Source organism: Macaca mulatta, chromosome 6 (assembly GCF_049350105.2).
Source record: "Macaca mulatta isolate MMU2019108-1 chromosome 6, T2T-MMU8v2.0, whole genome shotgun sequence".
Lineage (NCBI taxonomy): Eukaryota > Metazoa > Chordata > Mammalia > Primates > Cercopithecidae > Macaca > Macaca mulatta.
Window position 1 is genome coordinate 89,653,542 of NC_133411.1, and position 16,098 is coordinate 89,669,639.

Here is a 16,098-nt window from a genome sequence, read left to right on the forward strand (position 1 = left end):
GATTCACTTTTCATTCACACATAAGTCTTCTTTAAAAATTCAAGCTGCAAAAGTAACACAAGAAGAGAAAACTAAACACCATATGTTCTCACTCATAAGTGGGAGTTGAACAATGGGAACACATGGACACAAGGAGGGGGAACATCACACACCAGGGCCTGTCAGGAGATGGGGGGTTGGGGGAGGGATAGTATTAGGAGAAATACCTAATGTAAATGACTAGTTGATGGGTGCAGCAAACCACCATGGCACCTGTATACCTATGTAACAAACCTGCACATTCTACACATGTAACCCAGAACTTAAAGTATAATAAAAAAAATACATATTCAAGCTGCAGAATCTTCCTTAGTCAACCATTTCATGGAAAGCCTAGAGAAATATTCAGCAGAGCATTAAACCAAATATGAAGCCCCTCTAAGCTCGTGGCCCTGTGTGATGTACAGCACCGGTCACATTCCCATGATGGTTCTTTAACAACCAACCTTGCTCTTTAGAACCGTTGGAGTGAAACACAGCATTCTGTTTTGTTATCCCCCAGACAAGGGCTACTGTAAGTTTGTATTTAAGGGAATTCAGAAGTTCAGCATTGCTTCTGCCTTGGATTGATTGTTTGCTCACTTTAAATCCCATGTCTCTAGCTCAGTCTCTGACTCACAATAGACACTCAATAAATAGTGGATGGGTAAGTGATAGATGATAGTGGTTGCCAGCCTGTCTCAATGATTCTAGTTCAGTTATCTCTCGATAAGACCCAATGGCCGTTTCTTTGAGCTATAGATAACATTACACTGACCTTGCAGATCCCTCTTCCAACCAGCTTGGGGGATTTCTTTTAACTCGGGGCCCCTGCTCTTGCTCGACCTCTTTTCTCTACTCAGTTTTCCTGAAATCTATTTAATTCAGCAGATTGGAATAATAATTAAGCCCTAATAACAAAGTTAAGACTAGAGTGGTAGGCAGAATAGTACATCACCCACCCTCTTCCCCCAGAGATGTCTACGTCTTAATTCCTGGAACCTGAGAATGTGTTAGACCACGTAGCAATGGGAAATTAAGGCTACAGATGGAAATAAGGTTGAAAATCAGCAGACCTTAAAAACAGTGAAATTATCCTGGATTATCCAGTTAGGTCCAATATAATCACAAAGGGCCTTAAGTAGAAAAGAGTGGCAGAAGAAGAAAGTCAGGGGAAGAGATAAGACTAAGCAAGCAACGTCAGAATGATGTGTAGTGAGAAGGAGTCCACCTGCCATTGCTGACTTTGAAGACAGAGGAAGGGAGTGGCCTCTACAAGCTAAAACACACACACACACACACACACACACACACACACACACACAGAAACAGCTTCTCCACTAGTGCCTCCAGAGAAGTACACAGCTCTGCCAACTTCTTGACTTTTGATCAGTGAGATCTGTCAGACTTCTGACCTCCAGAACTGTAAGATGATATATTGGCATTGTTCTAAGGCATTACATTATGGTAATTTGTTGCATCAGCCATAGGAAACAAAAAGCACTCATTCCACGCTACGGTGAAACTACCACCCTTGGTCTCAGTTTAGAAATCACTATCCTCCATGGCTGGTATTATTGTCTACCCCTTCTCTTGATAGCTAAAAGTAGAGTTCTGTCTTCTTTTTTGTGTATTTCTGTTTTCCTTCAGTTTATGGTTTCAGACTAATGGATGTTGTTTTCTCAGCAAGGAAGGTAATACAGCCTATTCCAGAAGACACTAGTTTCTTGGGATGTTAATGGTGAAGAGATTGTGAGATTGTGAGAAAAGGGGCTTCTGCCACCAAATTCATTTGGAAAACCTAGGTTAAACAAGATTCTTTTCTCTTAAAGCACTTACAAAAATATAATGTATGTATAAGGTTTAAAAAAAAAAAAAACCCAACAGTTTAAGAGAATATTCAGCAAAGGTGTCCCTCTCAGCTAAAATTCCTCTCAGCAGCTACCATTTACCTGTGTATCCTCCCATAGCTATTCTAGACACTTGAGCACATACACACATATATACATGCACATTTGGCATAATGTAAATACACACACATTCTGGTTTTCTGTATATACTCTTCTACACGTTGCTTTTGTTCTTCCTAATTAACAGATTTCCCAATTAACAGAAATTTTAGTGTATAATATGTATATGAAAGACTAAGAGAACTTAGTAGATGAAGACATTTTCTGAACATTTTGGACCACATATTTTTTTAGAGAATATCTTACAGAACTACTTTTTGAGACACACTGCACACAACCAAGCTGCCTTCCTCAGAAGAAAAAAACATCCTCTGGAGTAGAAATAAGAGTTAATGATGACCCCCCACACCCATTAGAATGGCCTAATGTAAAGGGTATGGATTTTGGATTTTAACCTAGGCTAAAATCCTGGCTCCATTACTGACTTGACTGCCTGCTCACTCATGCTTACTGGCTGCATGGTTGCGGGTACATTGCTTAACTTTATTGAGCCTTCTTATTAATACGCTCTCATGTATTCAATTATTTGTTATTTGGTTAATACATGCAATCAGTGGAACTTTTATGTGCTAACTATTGTTCCAAGTCAAACAAAGCAGAATCCCCCTAACTGGAGAGGCTTCTAGGCTAGTGAGGGAAGTTTCATTTGTAGCACAGCAAGCGGCAGTAAGCTCACGGATCACCTGGCTTGTCTTAAAGGAGTAACTTTCCACCAGCGTGACAATTTTCCACTTCTATAGGCATAGATCAACAGTAGCAAATGTCACCTATATGATTTCAAAACTTGGAATTTATGCAGGACATTTCAAGTATTGATTTTTTAAGTATCTTTGTACTTTGGTATTGTTTAATGAATTACCAGAACAGTTTTATTTATCTGAATAAAGTACAGCAAGAGTGACAAAATCTTTAGTCATTATGAAATTATGAAATTTCTCTGTAAGTGACTTGCATCCTTGTAGATTCTGGGTATGTTCATCTTAGTGGTTGACTTTAAAATTTGAATTCTCCAGAACTAGATAATCTTATTTTCAAATCTATAATATATGTGTATTTTACAGGAAAATTTTAGAATTCTCATCCTTTCCCAATATCTATAAAGCATGTCAATTCGTTTTAACATTACGTGTATTCACTCTTTATTATTCTGTTCATTCTATTTCCATTTTCTTCCTGCTCTTGATGAATTTAAACAAATTCTTATTCATTAGAAAAGTCTTATTCATTAGAAAAAGATATCTTTAGGAATGTAACTGAAAATAACAAATGCAATTTCTTTTATTTGCCATTTTGTCTGCCAGAAAGTTTCAGCTTCTCTTTTATTTTCTAGGCCAACGAAATGACGTGTAGGCTTAGTGAATTCCAGGCAATGTTCAGCACTGGTTTTACTGAATCTGGATGACTTCAGTCTGTTTATTTAGGAGATGGTTTTGGTTTTTATAAGGTCAACTAGAAATTTGTAGGCTACTTTTCCCACTTATTCTAAGATCAATTTTTTTTAATACTAACATTTAAAATTTGAAAATACAGTGGTAACTTTGGTGATGTCAAATCTTTAAGCACATTATTTAAAACTTTTCCATTTAAGAGGTGTTTCCATAATTGACTTTATTTCATAATGGGAATTCTGTTAAGGTCAATCTGATAGCTGCTTAGTTATTTAATAGCAGCAAGTACCTGATATTTTGATTTGGCTGGTTTTTAAGGTCATTTCGATTAAAGTTTCATTTGAAGTGTTCTAAAAACAAACCGTAAAATATTTGGCTTTTTTTTTTTTTTTAACCAAATGATGTGTGCCCCATCCAGTGCTTAGGATGGATTCTCAATTTGTATACTGCCCTAACCTTACCTCTCATCTTTATCCCTCTCCCCATATCTGAGCTTTTCCCTAGTCCTCATCGGTGATGAGGAGGATGGATGCCAGGGAAGTTTGTGATAAAAGAAAGATGTATATACTTTTGTTATTTTAACATGAGTAAAACAGCTGCCTCAGAATGTCCTGCCATGGTGGATAGGCAGGAATTGACCATTTGCTGGATTTTTGCCGTGACTGCTGCAGTCTGAGAATTTGAGACTTCATTCTCCCCAAAAGAAAACATTGCCTGTTCTTCTTGTCTGTAATAAATCATGAACATAGCAGCATCCTTCCAGGCTATTCTTCTCAACTCCAGATAATTTATAGTGGGTGAGACTCATTAGCCTGAAGTGTATTTTCAGGTTTGTCAGTCAGAATTGTATAGAGAGCCAGTGTTTGGGTGGCAAGTGGAAACAGCACAAGCTGTGGGCACGCAAAGTCAACTTGGCCCTTGGCGTCTGTGACAACGCTCCTCCCTGGTTTTACTCATTTTTAGAGCCATTCCTTTTTTGACTCATTTCTTTCTCTAGCTGTCTGTTCCTACAATTTTAATATTCTCCACTATTTCTTACTAAACCTTTTCTCTCTGATGGTCTCTTCTCTGGGTGATCATTTCAACTCACCCAGTTGCCTTATAGCAATGACTGCTGTCTTGGTGCATCTAGTCCATACATCTCTCCTGAGTCCTATACCTGTGTATTTGTTAACCTATTCAACATATATCTGCATTTGAATATCCTTTGGGCACTTCAAACTCACCTGTTATGTCTGAAACTGACGTCTTTATGCCTAATCCTAAACCTTCTCCTCTTCTGTGTCACCATCTTCACAATAGCCAAAGCTACAAAATCTAGAATTCTGAGAATATTGTCACGGAAGAGAAATAATAAGATCCAGAAATAGCAGATCGGATCCCAAACTATTACGTGTGTGCATACAAAGATACACTGACACAAATCACACACACACACACACACTCCATTGTTCAAAGAGAAATATTGCATAGTTTTGCATGGTTTTGAAATTTAAATAAATATAATCATTTATTTAAATGTGTGTATTTTTTTTTAAGAGATGGGGTCCCACTCTATCACCCAGGCTGGCGTGCAATGACATGATCATAGTTCACTGCATCCTCAAACTCCTGGGCTCAAGGGATCCTCCTGCTTCAGCCTCTTGAGTAGCTAGCACTACAGATGTGTACCACCACACACAGCTAATTTATTTTTTACCTTTTTTTTTTTCTAGAGACGGAGTCTTACTGTCTTGCCCAGTAGTATGGTCTCATACTTCTCATACTACTAGGCTCAAACGATCCTCCCGCCTCAGCCTCCCAAAGTGTTAGGATACAAGTGTGAGCCTTGCTCTTTTGCTCAACATTATGCTTAAGATTCATATATGTGTATAACTGTATAATCTCGTCCATTATATGAAAATTTAATAATTAATTCCCCTATTTTCCTGTGGAGAGACATTTGGGTAGTTCTTGTTTTTCACTGTTGTAAACAATGCATCTATGATTGGGTACATATCTCATGATACACCCAATGTTTCTCAAGGGAACGTACCTATGAGTGGAATTCCTAAGTTATAGGAATATACCTTCATATACCTTGACAGTTATTGCCAAATTGTTTTATAAAATGGTTTCAAACATTTGTTCTCCTACCAGCAATAATTTATCTAGTTATTCCGCATCCTCCAAAATCTTTGATATTATTGTACATTTTAATTTTTGCTTATCTGGTGTAAACTATTTCACATTGGCTTTAATTTGCATTTTCTTGGTCACTAATGAAGTTGAGCTTATTATCATATGCTTATTTACCTCCATTATTCCCCTTTTTGGAAGTTCCTATAGTCTTTGGCATATGTTTTGGTTTTTAAAAAATCGTTAATAGGAGTTCTTTGGATATTCTTTGTTACTAGCATATGTTGCAGTATCTCCTCACAGTTTATGTCTTGTCATTTCATTCTCTTTAAGGTATCTATTGATAAACAGAAGTACTTACTTCAAATGCAATTCAGTGTATCAATCTTTATCTTAATGGTTTTCGATTTCTGCCTTGAACAAACTTTCTTATTTCAAAGTAATAAAGACATTCCCCTGTATTTTCTTCTAAAAGCTTTAAAGCTTTGCCTTTCTCACTTAAGTGTTTAATTCACCTGGAATCATACTTATTTGAATTTTGACACAAAAAATTTGAATTCTATGTGTGTTGTATAGGTAGAGATATAGTTAGGCCTCAAAAAATTAGTTATTTTACCTAAAATAACAATTTATTTTTTAAATTTAGATCATTGTTTGTGTCAAAGTCGAACAAGCATGATTCTTCAAGTGTTATGGTGCCATCAATCACTATTCATTTTCCTGGATCTCTCTGTTTGCTCAGGTTGACACTATGACGTATTTCAGAAATACTACTCTCAGAAAATATACGTCACTCTAAACTTTAATGCTTCTCGTTTGAGTAGGAAGGGATTGCTGTTCCAGCCATAGTGATACCATTTTAAACTTGGCTGAGAAAATGTCTTTACAAAATGAGACAAATATCATTTTAAAGATGTTATTAATTTAACTCCAATAAAGTTAAAAGAGAAGTCAATCTTTTATTCTAATATTTTTAGAGAAACTTTCCCTGGATGAGACTTTGTTTTTAATAAATCTAGCTTTTGATGTACAGTGTTCATTGTTAGTTAGATGATGTAGTGCAATTTTGATTCAAGTTGTAGTTTGTGTATGTGTGTGTCTGCGTGTGTGTGTTTTAACACAGTATGAAATTCAACTAATAGAACATAGAAATCTCTGCAACTATATTATTGAGAATATACACCACCTTTTAGTGAGAGTGTCATCTGGAGAAGTTTCATTATATTCTCTTTATTTGAAAGAAGACAGGCTTTAGCCTGTAACTTTAGTTTCTTATTCTGTCATTAATCTTTCCTCTTTAATTCACATTAATCATTTATTCCACAAATATTTCTTGAGAGCATGTATTTTGCAAAGTAGTCTATGCTGAACTATTCAAGCATAACAAATTCAGATTCAGGAACTGAAAGAGCTCTAAGATCATTTATAATAACCTCAGCCTTCCACAAATGAAGAAACTGGGGTCCAGCAGTGACCTGACCAAAATTTCTATTGAGATTCAGAATATCTAGTTTCAGAATATCCCCTATTGAACCACTTTGCCCACAGAAAACTATCCGAACATATACCTGAATGTTAAATATTAATATACTTATAGAGATGCCTAAAGCGATAAGTCACTCTTTATGAACAAATTATGTTATTTAGTTGTTACTTTCCAGCTATTTATAACATTGTTAAGATAAAAAGACACATTTGAAAAAATTAGATAAAGTAAATGTTTAACTGAAAGCTTTCTGAGAGCAGGAGTAACACATTTGTTCTATTTTCCTAACACAGTGAGCTGTTCATAGTGTATAATCAACAAGTACAGTATTGATTAAATAAAACTATATATTGAAATATAAGATACAGATATTAGGTACTGTAAATGACTAGAGGAAATAAAATTATGAATATGAAATGAAATAGGAATATGAAAATAAAGTAAGTCTTTATGGAAGGTTTAGAATTTAAACAGAGCCATAACTAATGGCTATAATTTCATTAGGAACACCCAAGTCTCTATTTATTTGTTTCTCTCACCTTATATTAAAACTTTAGATACAGGTTCTCTGAGTTGTTTTTTTCAAATTATACCTCTAAGCATGATTCCTTAGAACAAGCATGTTCATGAAAAAAAATATAAAAATGCTAAGGTATATGTATAAGGATACTAATTGTTGTCTTGTTTATGAGGGCATTTAAATATTGAACCAACCCAAACCTCTATCAGTGAACTAATGGTTAGTATATCAAAATTAAAATTAATGATGAATATGGATCTAAATTTTTCAGCATGAAAATACATCTCTAATGTATTATACAGTGAAAATATCAAGCTGCAAAACTATAAATGTATAGAATGATCACATTTTTGTAAAAAAAAAAAAAGGCTGTGAAAATACAAGTAATGCAAAATAAGATAGTAGCCATTTGTATTCGTCTTTTCTCACCCTGCTATAAAGACATGTCTGACACTGGGTAATTTATAAAGAAAAGAGGTTTAATCAACTCACAGTTCTGTAGGCTTCACAGGCTTCTGCTGCTGGGGAGGCCTCAGGAAACATATAATCATGATGGAAGGCAAAAGGGAAGCAGGCATATCTTCACATGACTGGCAGGAGAGAGAGAGCAAAAGGGGAAGTGCTGCACACTTTTAAACAATGAGATCTCAAGAGAACTCACACACTATCACAAGAACAGCAAGGGGGATATCTGCCCCCATGATCCAGTCGCTTCCCACCAGGCCCCTCCTCCAACATTGGGGATTACAATTCACCATGAGATTTGGGTGCAGACACAAAGCCAGACCACATCATGCCATCCCCAGCCCCTCCCACATCCCCTTGTCACATTTCAAAACACGATCATGCCTTGCCAACAGTCCGCCAAAATCTTAACTCATTGCAGTGTTAGCTCAAATGTTCAAGTCCAAGGTCTCATGTGAGATAAGGCAAGTCTCTTCAACCTATGAGCCTGTAAAATCAAAACCAAGCTAGTTTCCTCCAAGATACAATGGGGTACAAGCATTGGGTAAGTGCTTCTATTCTAAGTGGGAGAAATTGGCCAAAACAAAGGGGCTACAGGCCCCATGCAAGTTCAAAAACCAGCATAGTAGTCATTAAATCTAGAAGCTCCCAGATAATCTCCTTTGACTCCATGTCTCACATCCAGGGCACAGTGATGCAAGGGGTAGACTCCCAGGTCCTTGGGAAACTCTGCCCCTGTGGCTCTCCAGGGTAGAGCCCCTATGCCTGCTTTCATAGGCTGGTGTTGAGTGCCTGCAGCTTTTCCAGATGCATGGCACAAGCTGATGATGGATCTACCATTCTGTGGTCTGGAGGACAGTAGCTGTCTTCTTACAGTTCCATTAGGCAGTGTCTCTTTGGGGACTCCAACTACACATTTTCCATCCACACTGCCCTAGTAGAGCTTCTCCATGAGGACTGTACCCCTGCAGCAGACTTCTGCCTGGACATCCAGGCATTTCCATACATCCTCTGAAACCTACGTGGAGGCTCCCAAGCCTCAGCTCGTGCACTTTACACATCTGCAGGCTTACCACCACATGGAAGACACCAAGGCTTGAGACTTGCACCCTCTAAAGCAATGGCCTGAGCTGCATTTTGGCCCCTTTTAGCAACAGCTGGAGCAGGAGCAGCCACAATGCGGGGTGCCATGTCCCAAGGCTGCACAGAGTAGCAGGGCCCTTGGGCTGGCCCACAAAACAAGTCTACCCTCCTAGGCCTCCTGGCCTGTGATGGGAGGGGCTGCCATGGAGATCTCTGAAATGCCTTGGAGGCACTGTCTTGGTTATTAACATTTGGCTCCTGTTTACTTGTGCAAATTTCTGCAGCCTTGAATTCCTCCCCAGAAAATGGGTTTTTCTTTTCTACCATATGACAAGGCTGCAAAATTTTCACTTTTATTCTGCTTTCCTTTTAAATATAAGTTCCAGGTCATTTATTTGTTCATGCAGATGAGAGTAGGCTTTTAGAAGCAGCCAGGCCACACCTTGAATGCTTTGCTGCTTAGAAATTTCTTCCACCAGCAACCCTAAATCATCTTCTCAAGTTCAAAGTACAACAAATCCCTAGACCAGGGGCACAATGAAATGGTCTTTGCTAAAGCATAGCAAGAGTGACCTTTACCCCAGTTCTCGATAACTTCCTTATCTCCATCTGAGACCACCTCAGCCTGGACTTCATGGTCCATATCACCATCAGCATTTTGGTCACAACAATTTAACAAGTCTCTAGGATGTTCCAAACTTTCCCTCATCTTCCTTTCTTTTTCTGACCCCTCCAAACTGTTCCAACCTCTGCTTATTACCCAGTTCCAAAGTTGCTTCTATATTTTCACATACCTTTATAGCAATGCCCCACTTCTCTGGTTACACACATACTATCACAAGAATAGCAAGGGAGAAGTCCACCCCCATGATCCAATCACCTCCCAACAGGCCCTTCCTCCAACATTGAGTTCAAAAAGAGATTCAGGTGGGGATACAACCAAGCCATATCAACATTTTTGTGTTCTTTTTTATGCTTTTCAGAATTTACAAAATGTCTAACAATAAACATTTATTACCTGTAAAAATAATAAAACTGTTTTAAGAGTTGTGGAGAGAGTTCTAAATTTACTCTATTGACTCGCCATGGATATAAAAACTCAATGATCTCCATTCAGGACAACTTTTACTGAGTATCTGTTATGACTAGGCACTATGAACAGGAGTCAAAATCTATTTCTTAGCTCCTCATGACCTCAGAAGGAATTGTAAATTGTAAGTGAAGCACCAGGAATCTATTTATCCTTCAGTCTGGTCACTTCAGAATGGTCCTTTGGTCATATGCTGATTTTTTTAAAAACAAAATTGATAGATCTCTGTGTTCTGGTGCACAGTATCTAAACAATGGGCACAATTACGGAGATCTTTCCATGTCTGACTTTTTAAATATGATTTCAGCTTTTATTTTAGATACAGGGGGTACATGTGCAGGTTTATTATAGGGGTATGTTGCAGGATGCTGAGGTTTAGGATAGGGATCTCATCACCCAGGTATTGAGCATAATCCCCAATAGGTAGTTTTTGAGCCCATGACCCCTCCCTAATCCCCAGTGTCTATTGTTTCCATCTTTATGCCCATGTATATCCAAATGTTTAGCTCTCACTTGTAAGTGAAAACACAGGTATTTGGTTTTCTGTTCCTGCATTAATTTGCTCTGGATTATGGTCTCCAGCTGCATCCATGTTGCTACGAAGGACATTGCTTCATTCTTTTTGGTGGCTGTGTAGTATTCCATAGTGTATATGTACTATATTTTCTTTACCCAGTCCACCAATGATGGCCACCTAAGTTGATACCATGTATTTGCTATTGTGAGTAGTGCTGCAATGAACATGCCAGTGCATGTGTCTTTTTGGTAGAAAACTTTGGGTTTTTTGGGAGGAATATGCCCAGTAACAGGATTGCTGGATTGGATGGTAGTTATGTTTTAAGTTCTTTGACAGATCTCCAAAGTACTTTCCACTGTGGCTGAAGTAATTTACATTCCCACCAACAGTGTATAAGTGTCCTCTTTTCTCTGCAGCCTCTCCCGCATATATTATTATTTGAATTTTTAATAACAGGCATTCTGATTGGTGTTAGATGGTATCTCATTGTGGTTTTGATTTGCATTTCTCTGATGAGTAGTGATGTGTGGCATTTTTTTTCATATGTTTGTTGGCTGCTTGTGTGTCTTCTTTTGAGAAGCGTCTGTTCGTGTCCTTTGCCCATTTATTAATGGGTCGATTTGCTTTTTGCTTGTTGATTTAAGTTCCATATAGATTCTGGATATTTGACCTTTGACAGATGCATATTTTGAGAATATTTTCTCCTATTCTGTAGGCTATTTACTTTGTTGATAGTTTCTTTTGCTGTATAGAAACTCTTCAGTTTAATTAGGTCCTGCTTGTCAATTTTTGTTTTTGTTGCAATTGTTTTTGGGGACTTAGCCAAAAATTCTTTGCCAATGCCAATGTTGAGAAGGATATTTCCTAGGTTTTCTTCTAAGTTTTTTATAGTTTGAAATCTTACATTTAAATTTTTAATCCATCTCGAGTTAATGTTTGTATATGTTGAAAGGTAGGGCGATATGGTTTGGACTTGTGTCCCCACCCAAATCATGTGTCTAATTGTAATTCTCAATCTTGAAGAAGGGGCCTGGTGGGAGGTGATTGGATCCTGGAGACAGATTCCCCCCTTGCCATTCTCATGATAGTGAGTGAGTTCTCATGAGATCTGGTTGTTTAAAAGTTTGTGGCATCTTCCCCCCGGCTTCCTCCTTCTCCAGCCGTGTAAGACGGGCCTGCTTCCCTTTCACCTTCTACCATGAGGCTTCTCAGCCATGTTTCCTGTACAGCCTGTGGAACTGTGGCCAATTAAACCTCTTTTCTTTATAAATTACTCAGTCTCAGGTAGTTCTTTATAGGAATACAAGAATGGACTAATACATAGGGGCACACTTTCAATCTTCTGCAAATGGCTAGCCACTTTGCCGTGCACCATTTATTGTATCTGCCTTGCTTGTTTTTCCATTTCTTACTTTTAATTGAGATAGTTCAGTTATCTCTTTTGCCTAGGAGGAGTACAAGCAACTCTAAGACATTTGGCCAGAGAAAAGTGTTTAATGTGTTTTGAGTTGACAAAGAAAACGTATACCTGTAATAATTATACTTTTATCCCATACTGTATCATTTTCTCCTCCTTTGGAATATATTTTTAGATATTTAATTACATGTTACAATAATTATGCCTGTATTTATTGTTAATTTTAACATTGCAAATCCCAGAGGGTAGTACTTGTCATCTTGAATGCATTAATGCCTAGCACCTTGGCACTCCTGTGATGATAATATTGTCTGAAATTGGCTTGCTCAGAATAAGACAGAACATGTCCCAGGTCTAGTGGCAGCCAACCATAGTTAATTGTCTCTAATCATGATGCCAAGGAGAACTCGTTTCTAATAATCTGTGCAACCAGGTAAGGGTGCAAGCTTTTGAAAATACTCATCATCTAAACATACTTGATATGTGGGGGTTTTCAATAGTTATTCTTCTCTGCTGTTAATGGAAACTCGTATGTAGTTTATGCAGTATTAGCAGATAATAATAATAGTTTCCAAATATTTTGTGGGAATTTATAAGCATTTTCATTTACATCAACTCATTTCCTCTTTAGACCACCTCTAGAAAAGTACTAATATCTCAGTTTTACAGTGGAGAGAATAGAAGCCCAGTTAGTTTAAATGACTTGCCTAAAGTTACATAGCTAATATGAAATAGACCTGGGTTCAAATTTGTTTTTCCTGACTTCAAGTTCCATGCTTTCTCAGCTATACCAAGGTGCTGTAACTCCACCATGGCCTTCAAAGTTGGAAATAGAGGGCTATTACCAAGTGTTACTGGGTTAGCTCAACCTAATCATAATCACCCCGGAAGCCACCTCTAATTGATAAAATTAAGCATACTTTATTTAGGTTCCACAGAGAACCACTGACAAGGTTTCTACAAGGATATTAACAGACACTCCAAAGCTTTACTTCTGATTGAGCTCTGTTATTCTCCAGCACAGTCTTTCTAAGACCAATTAATAGTGATCATGGCAGTCAGCCTGTTATCTTAGGGTTCAAAGAAAATATCTACATAAGTATAGCACTCAATCCATTGAAATAGTGACTACAATACGAACCTGAGTAAAATTTAGTTCACTAAATGAAGATATGCAGATTCGATAAATGAATATGGGCCAACATTTCATCAACAACTGCTATAAATGTGAAAAATCATTATTTTTCATATATACACATAGTCATCCGACCCACTAAAGGTAGTTCATGGGACCAAAACTTTCTGCTGCTAAGAGATTAAAATGCACGTTAATCGGTAGAATTTAAGAAAGCCAGAGTAAAATGTAAATTGTGATGAAATCATTAAAGGAGTAACTTGAAAAACCTTCTATATCCTGGCATAAAAGTGATTATAGCATAGAGGATAGAATATTTTATTTCTTGACCTCAATTATGAGTATTGTTATAGGTTTTTGAATTTTCCTGGGGTCAGAATAGAGACAGATTAATTCTAAAGCAGTTAGAGAAATTAGTCTCTTCATCTCTTTCCTTACAGTTAACAGCATAGAGAAGTAAATCTCGAAACCAATTTTGAAACAGGATTTGACTGTCATTTCACTTATGTGTCTCTTCATTTTCTTTTACTCTATAACAGAAGTTTTTAAAAATAAAACTATTTTGATTTTCTTTTCAACTCTAGGCCTGATCCTTCACTACCTGAGACATCGAAAAAGGAGCACATCTCAGCTGAAAACATGTCTTTAGAAACTCTGAGAAACAGCAGCCCAGAAGACCTCTTTGATGAGATTTAACAGTCTCAAAAAACACTTTGATGTTCACTAGACTATGTTTTCTATTCATTTCTTTAAAATGAAAAGGCAGAATTTCAAGTTAGCAGCTATTACTGTACCTTACAATTTAATTACATACACACTGAATTGAAACCATTGTGCAAAATGAATTACACATGTATACGAAGATAGTATTTGATGATGACACTGGCACATTATTCTAAACTATTCATTCAGCATGCCTATAATTACCTAAAATTTCAGACTTCTTGTTGCAAAGGCCACATTTATCATATTCATTCACACATATTATATGTGATAGCTATCTAACATCCTGTCTAGGAAGATTTTGAAAATAGGACAAAGAAAACATCCTTTTAAAATGTCTTCAGCCTTTTTTGAATAGACATATTAAAACATATTCTGAACACTGATGTTTGAGCATTTTAATTTGTGTAATGATGTATAAAATATAATTTTAGTTTGTACATAAACATTCTGAAAATCTGATAATAAAATTTTTGATACATTCAAGGTTTTGTGTTCTTAATAAAATGTGTTAAGTTAATTTTTATTATAGTAAGTAACGGGTTTTTAGAAACTGCTCATTAATGTAAATGTAACCCCCTTTGTGGCAAAAAAAAAAAAAAGCATATTTTTCAGGGATTATTGATAAAAGATTTATCTTACACATACACGGGCCCTTCTTGAAGACAAGGACCTTGTCATAGCTCTTTGCAATAACATCCGGCACTATTGTCTTTGTAATCACTGTTTCTGCTTCTTAACCTTTCATTCTATCTTCACTTCTTACCTGTTTAATATCCATTCCTTCCATGTTACTCAAAGTTAACAATATCAGAGTTAGCCATGACCACCATGTTGCTAAATCCAGTGATTGGCCCATTCTTAGTCCTCATGTTATTAAGCCTGTCAGCACATTTTATATAGTTGATTGCTTCTCCCCAGTAAACATTTTCTTCACTTGACTTTTGCTATAGCATATGCTCTTTGTATTCCTCTTTCTTTCCAGTCACTAATTTTTTAGACCTTTTGGCTGATTCCTTCTCCTTTGCCCAACAGTTAAATGTTTGAATGCCCTGGGTTTAATTTTCAGCCCTCTTCTCTTCATTACCTACATTGTCACCCTAGGTTATTCTAGGTCGTTTGTGGTTTTGAATGCCATCTGTCTGCCGATATCTCCAAAATTAGCATAGTTTTCTTTGTAGTCAAATTTTATATATACATGCATATATATGGATATACATGTGTGTATGTATAATTTATCTTTAACTTGTCACAAAAGGAGTTTCTTAAGATTTCTTAAAAATCGTTTGTATTAAATCTTGATACATCTTGGCATCTTTTTTTAAATACAGACGAGTACAGTTATCTACTTTTACCTTTCTTTAGATGTTTTAGCACATCCAAAGCAGAAATTTGATTATCCTGACCATCATTTCTTCTGCTGTCTTATATTTGGGAAATTTCACTACCACATACGCAGTTCCTTGAAGCTAAAATCGCAGGAATCCTCCTTGGTGTCTCTGCTTTCTTCTCCTTGCACATTCTGTTATTTTTACTTCCAAAATACAAATTGACTCTCCCTCTCTGTCTCTCTACTACAGCTACACTGCTTCCTCACTGGTCTCCCTGCTTAATTTTCTATTCTCCTACAATGAAACCAAACTGAATTTTTAAATCTTAGATAAGATTATTTTCCTACCTGAACTAAAACCTACCAATAATAAACCACTGCCCTTTGAAAAAAGTCTGGACCTGTACCATGGCCTACAAAGTTTGATATGATGGCACCCCTGCTTACCTCCCCAACCTGATTTCCCACCCCTCTCTCTTTACTCCCCTTGCCGCTTGAGTAGGCCAGAGCTCAGAACCATTGTATTGCTAATCTGTCTGCCTAGAATGCTCATCTTCACAAGGTTGGTTTCTTTATCTTTCAGATTTAGAACCAAATGTCATCTCCTCGGATTTCCCCGAAATATTTAGGGTTGTCCACCTTCCCAGTCACTCTCTGTCCATTAAAATGGTTTTTTTCATTATGCATATCACTCTCTGGAATTACTTTTTCATGTCTCCTCTCCCGATGGAACATAAGCCCCATCACAGTAGAAACATGGCCATCTTCTTTACCTCTCTATCCCCAGTATTAAGAACAAGGTTCATAGAAGCTTAATTAGTGTTTGTTGAATGAATGC

General features: G+C 36.9%; 1 protein-coding gene across 3 annotated transcripts in view; it reads left to right on the forward strand.

Annotated features, from left to right (window-relative positions):
- XRCC4 (X-ray repair cross complementing 4) overlaps positions 1-14,416 on the forward strand; it is a 291,186-nt gene extending 276,770 nt beyond the window's left edge. For all 3 annotated transcript variants that reach the window (XR_013418175.1, XM_001111900.5, XM_078004438.1), the window contains one exon: positions 13,792-14,416. Coding sequence is in view for 2 of the 3 variants with exons in the window: in XM_001111900.5 (XP_001111900.2) it covers positions 13,792-13,903 (112 nt within the window). In the remaining variant the exon portion in view is untranslated. The remainder of the gene's footprint in view (positions 1-13,791) is intronic.
- Positions 14,417-16,098: the final 1,682 nt, after the last annotated feature.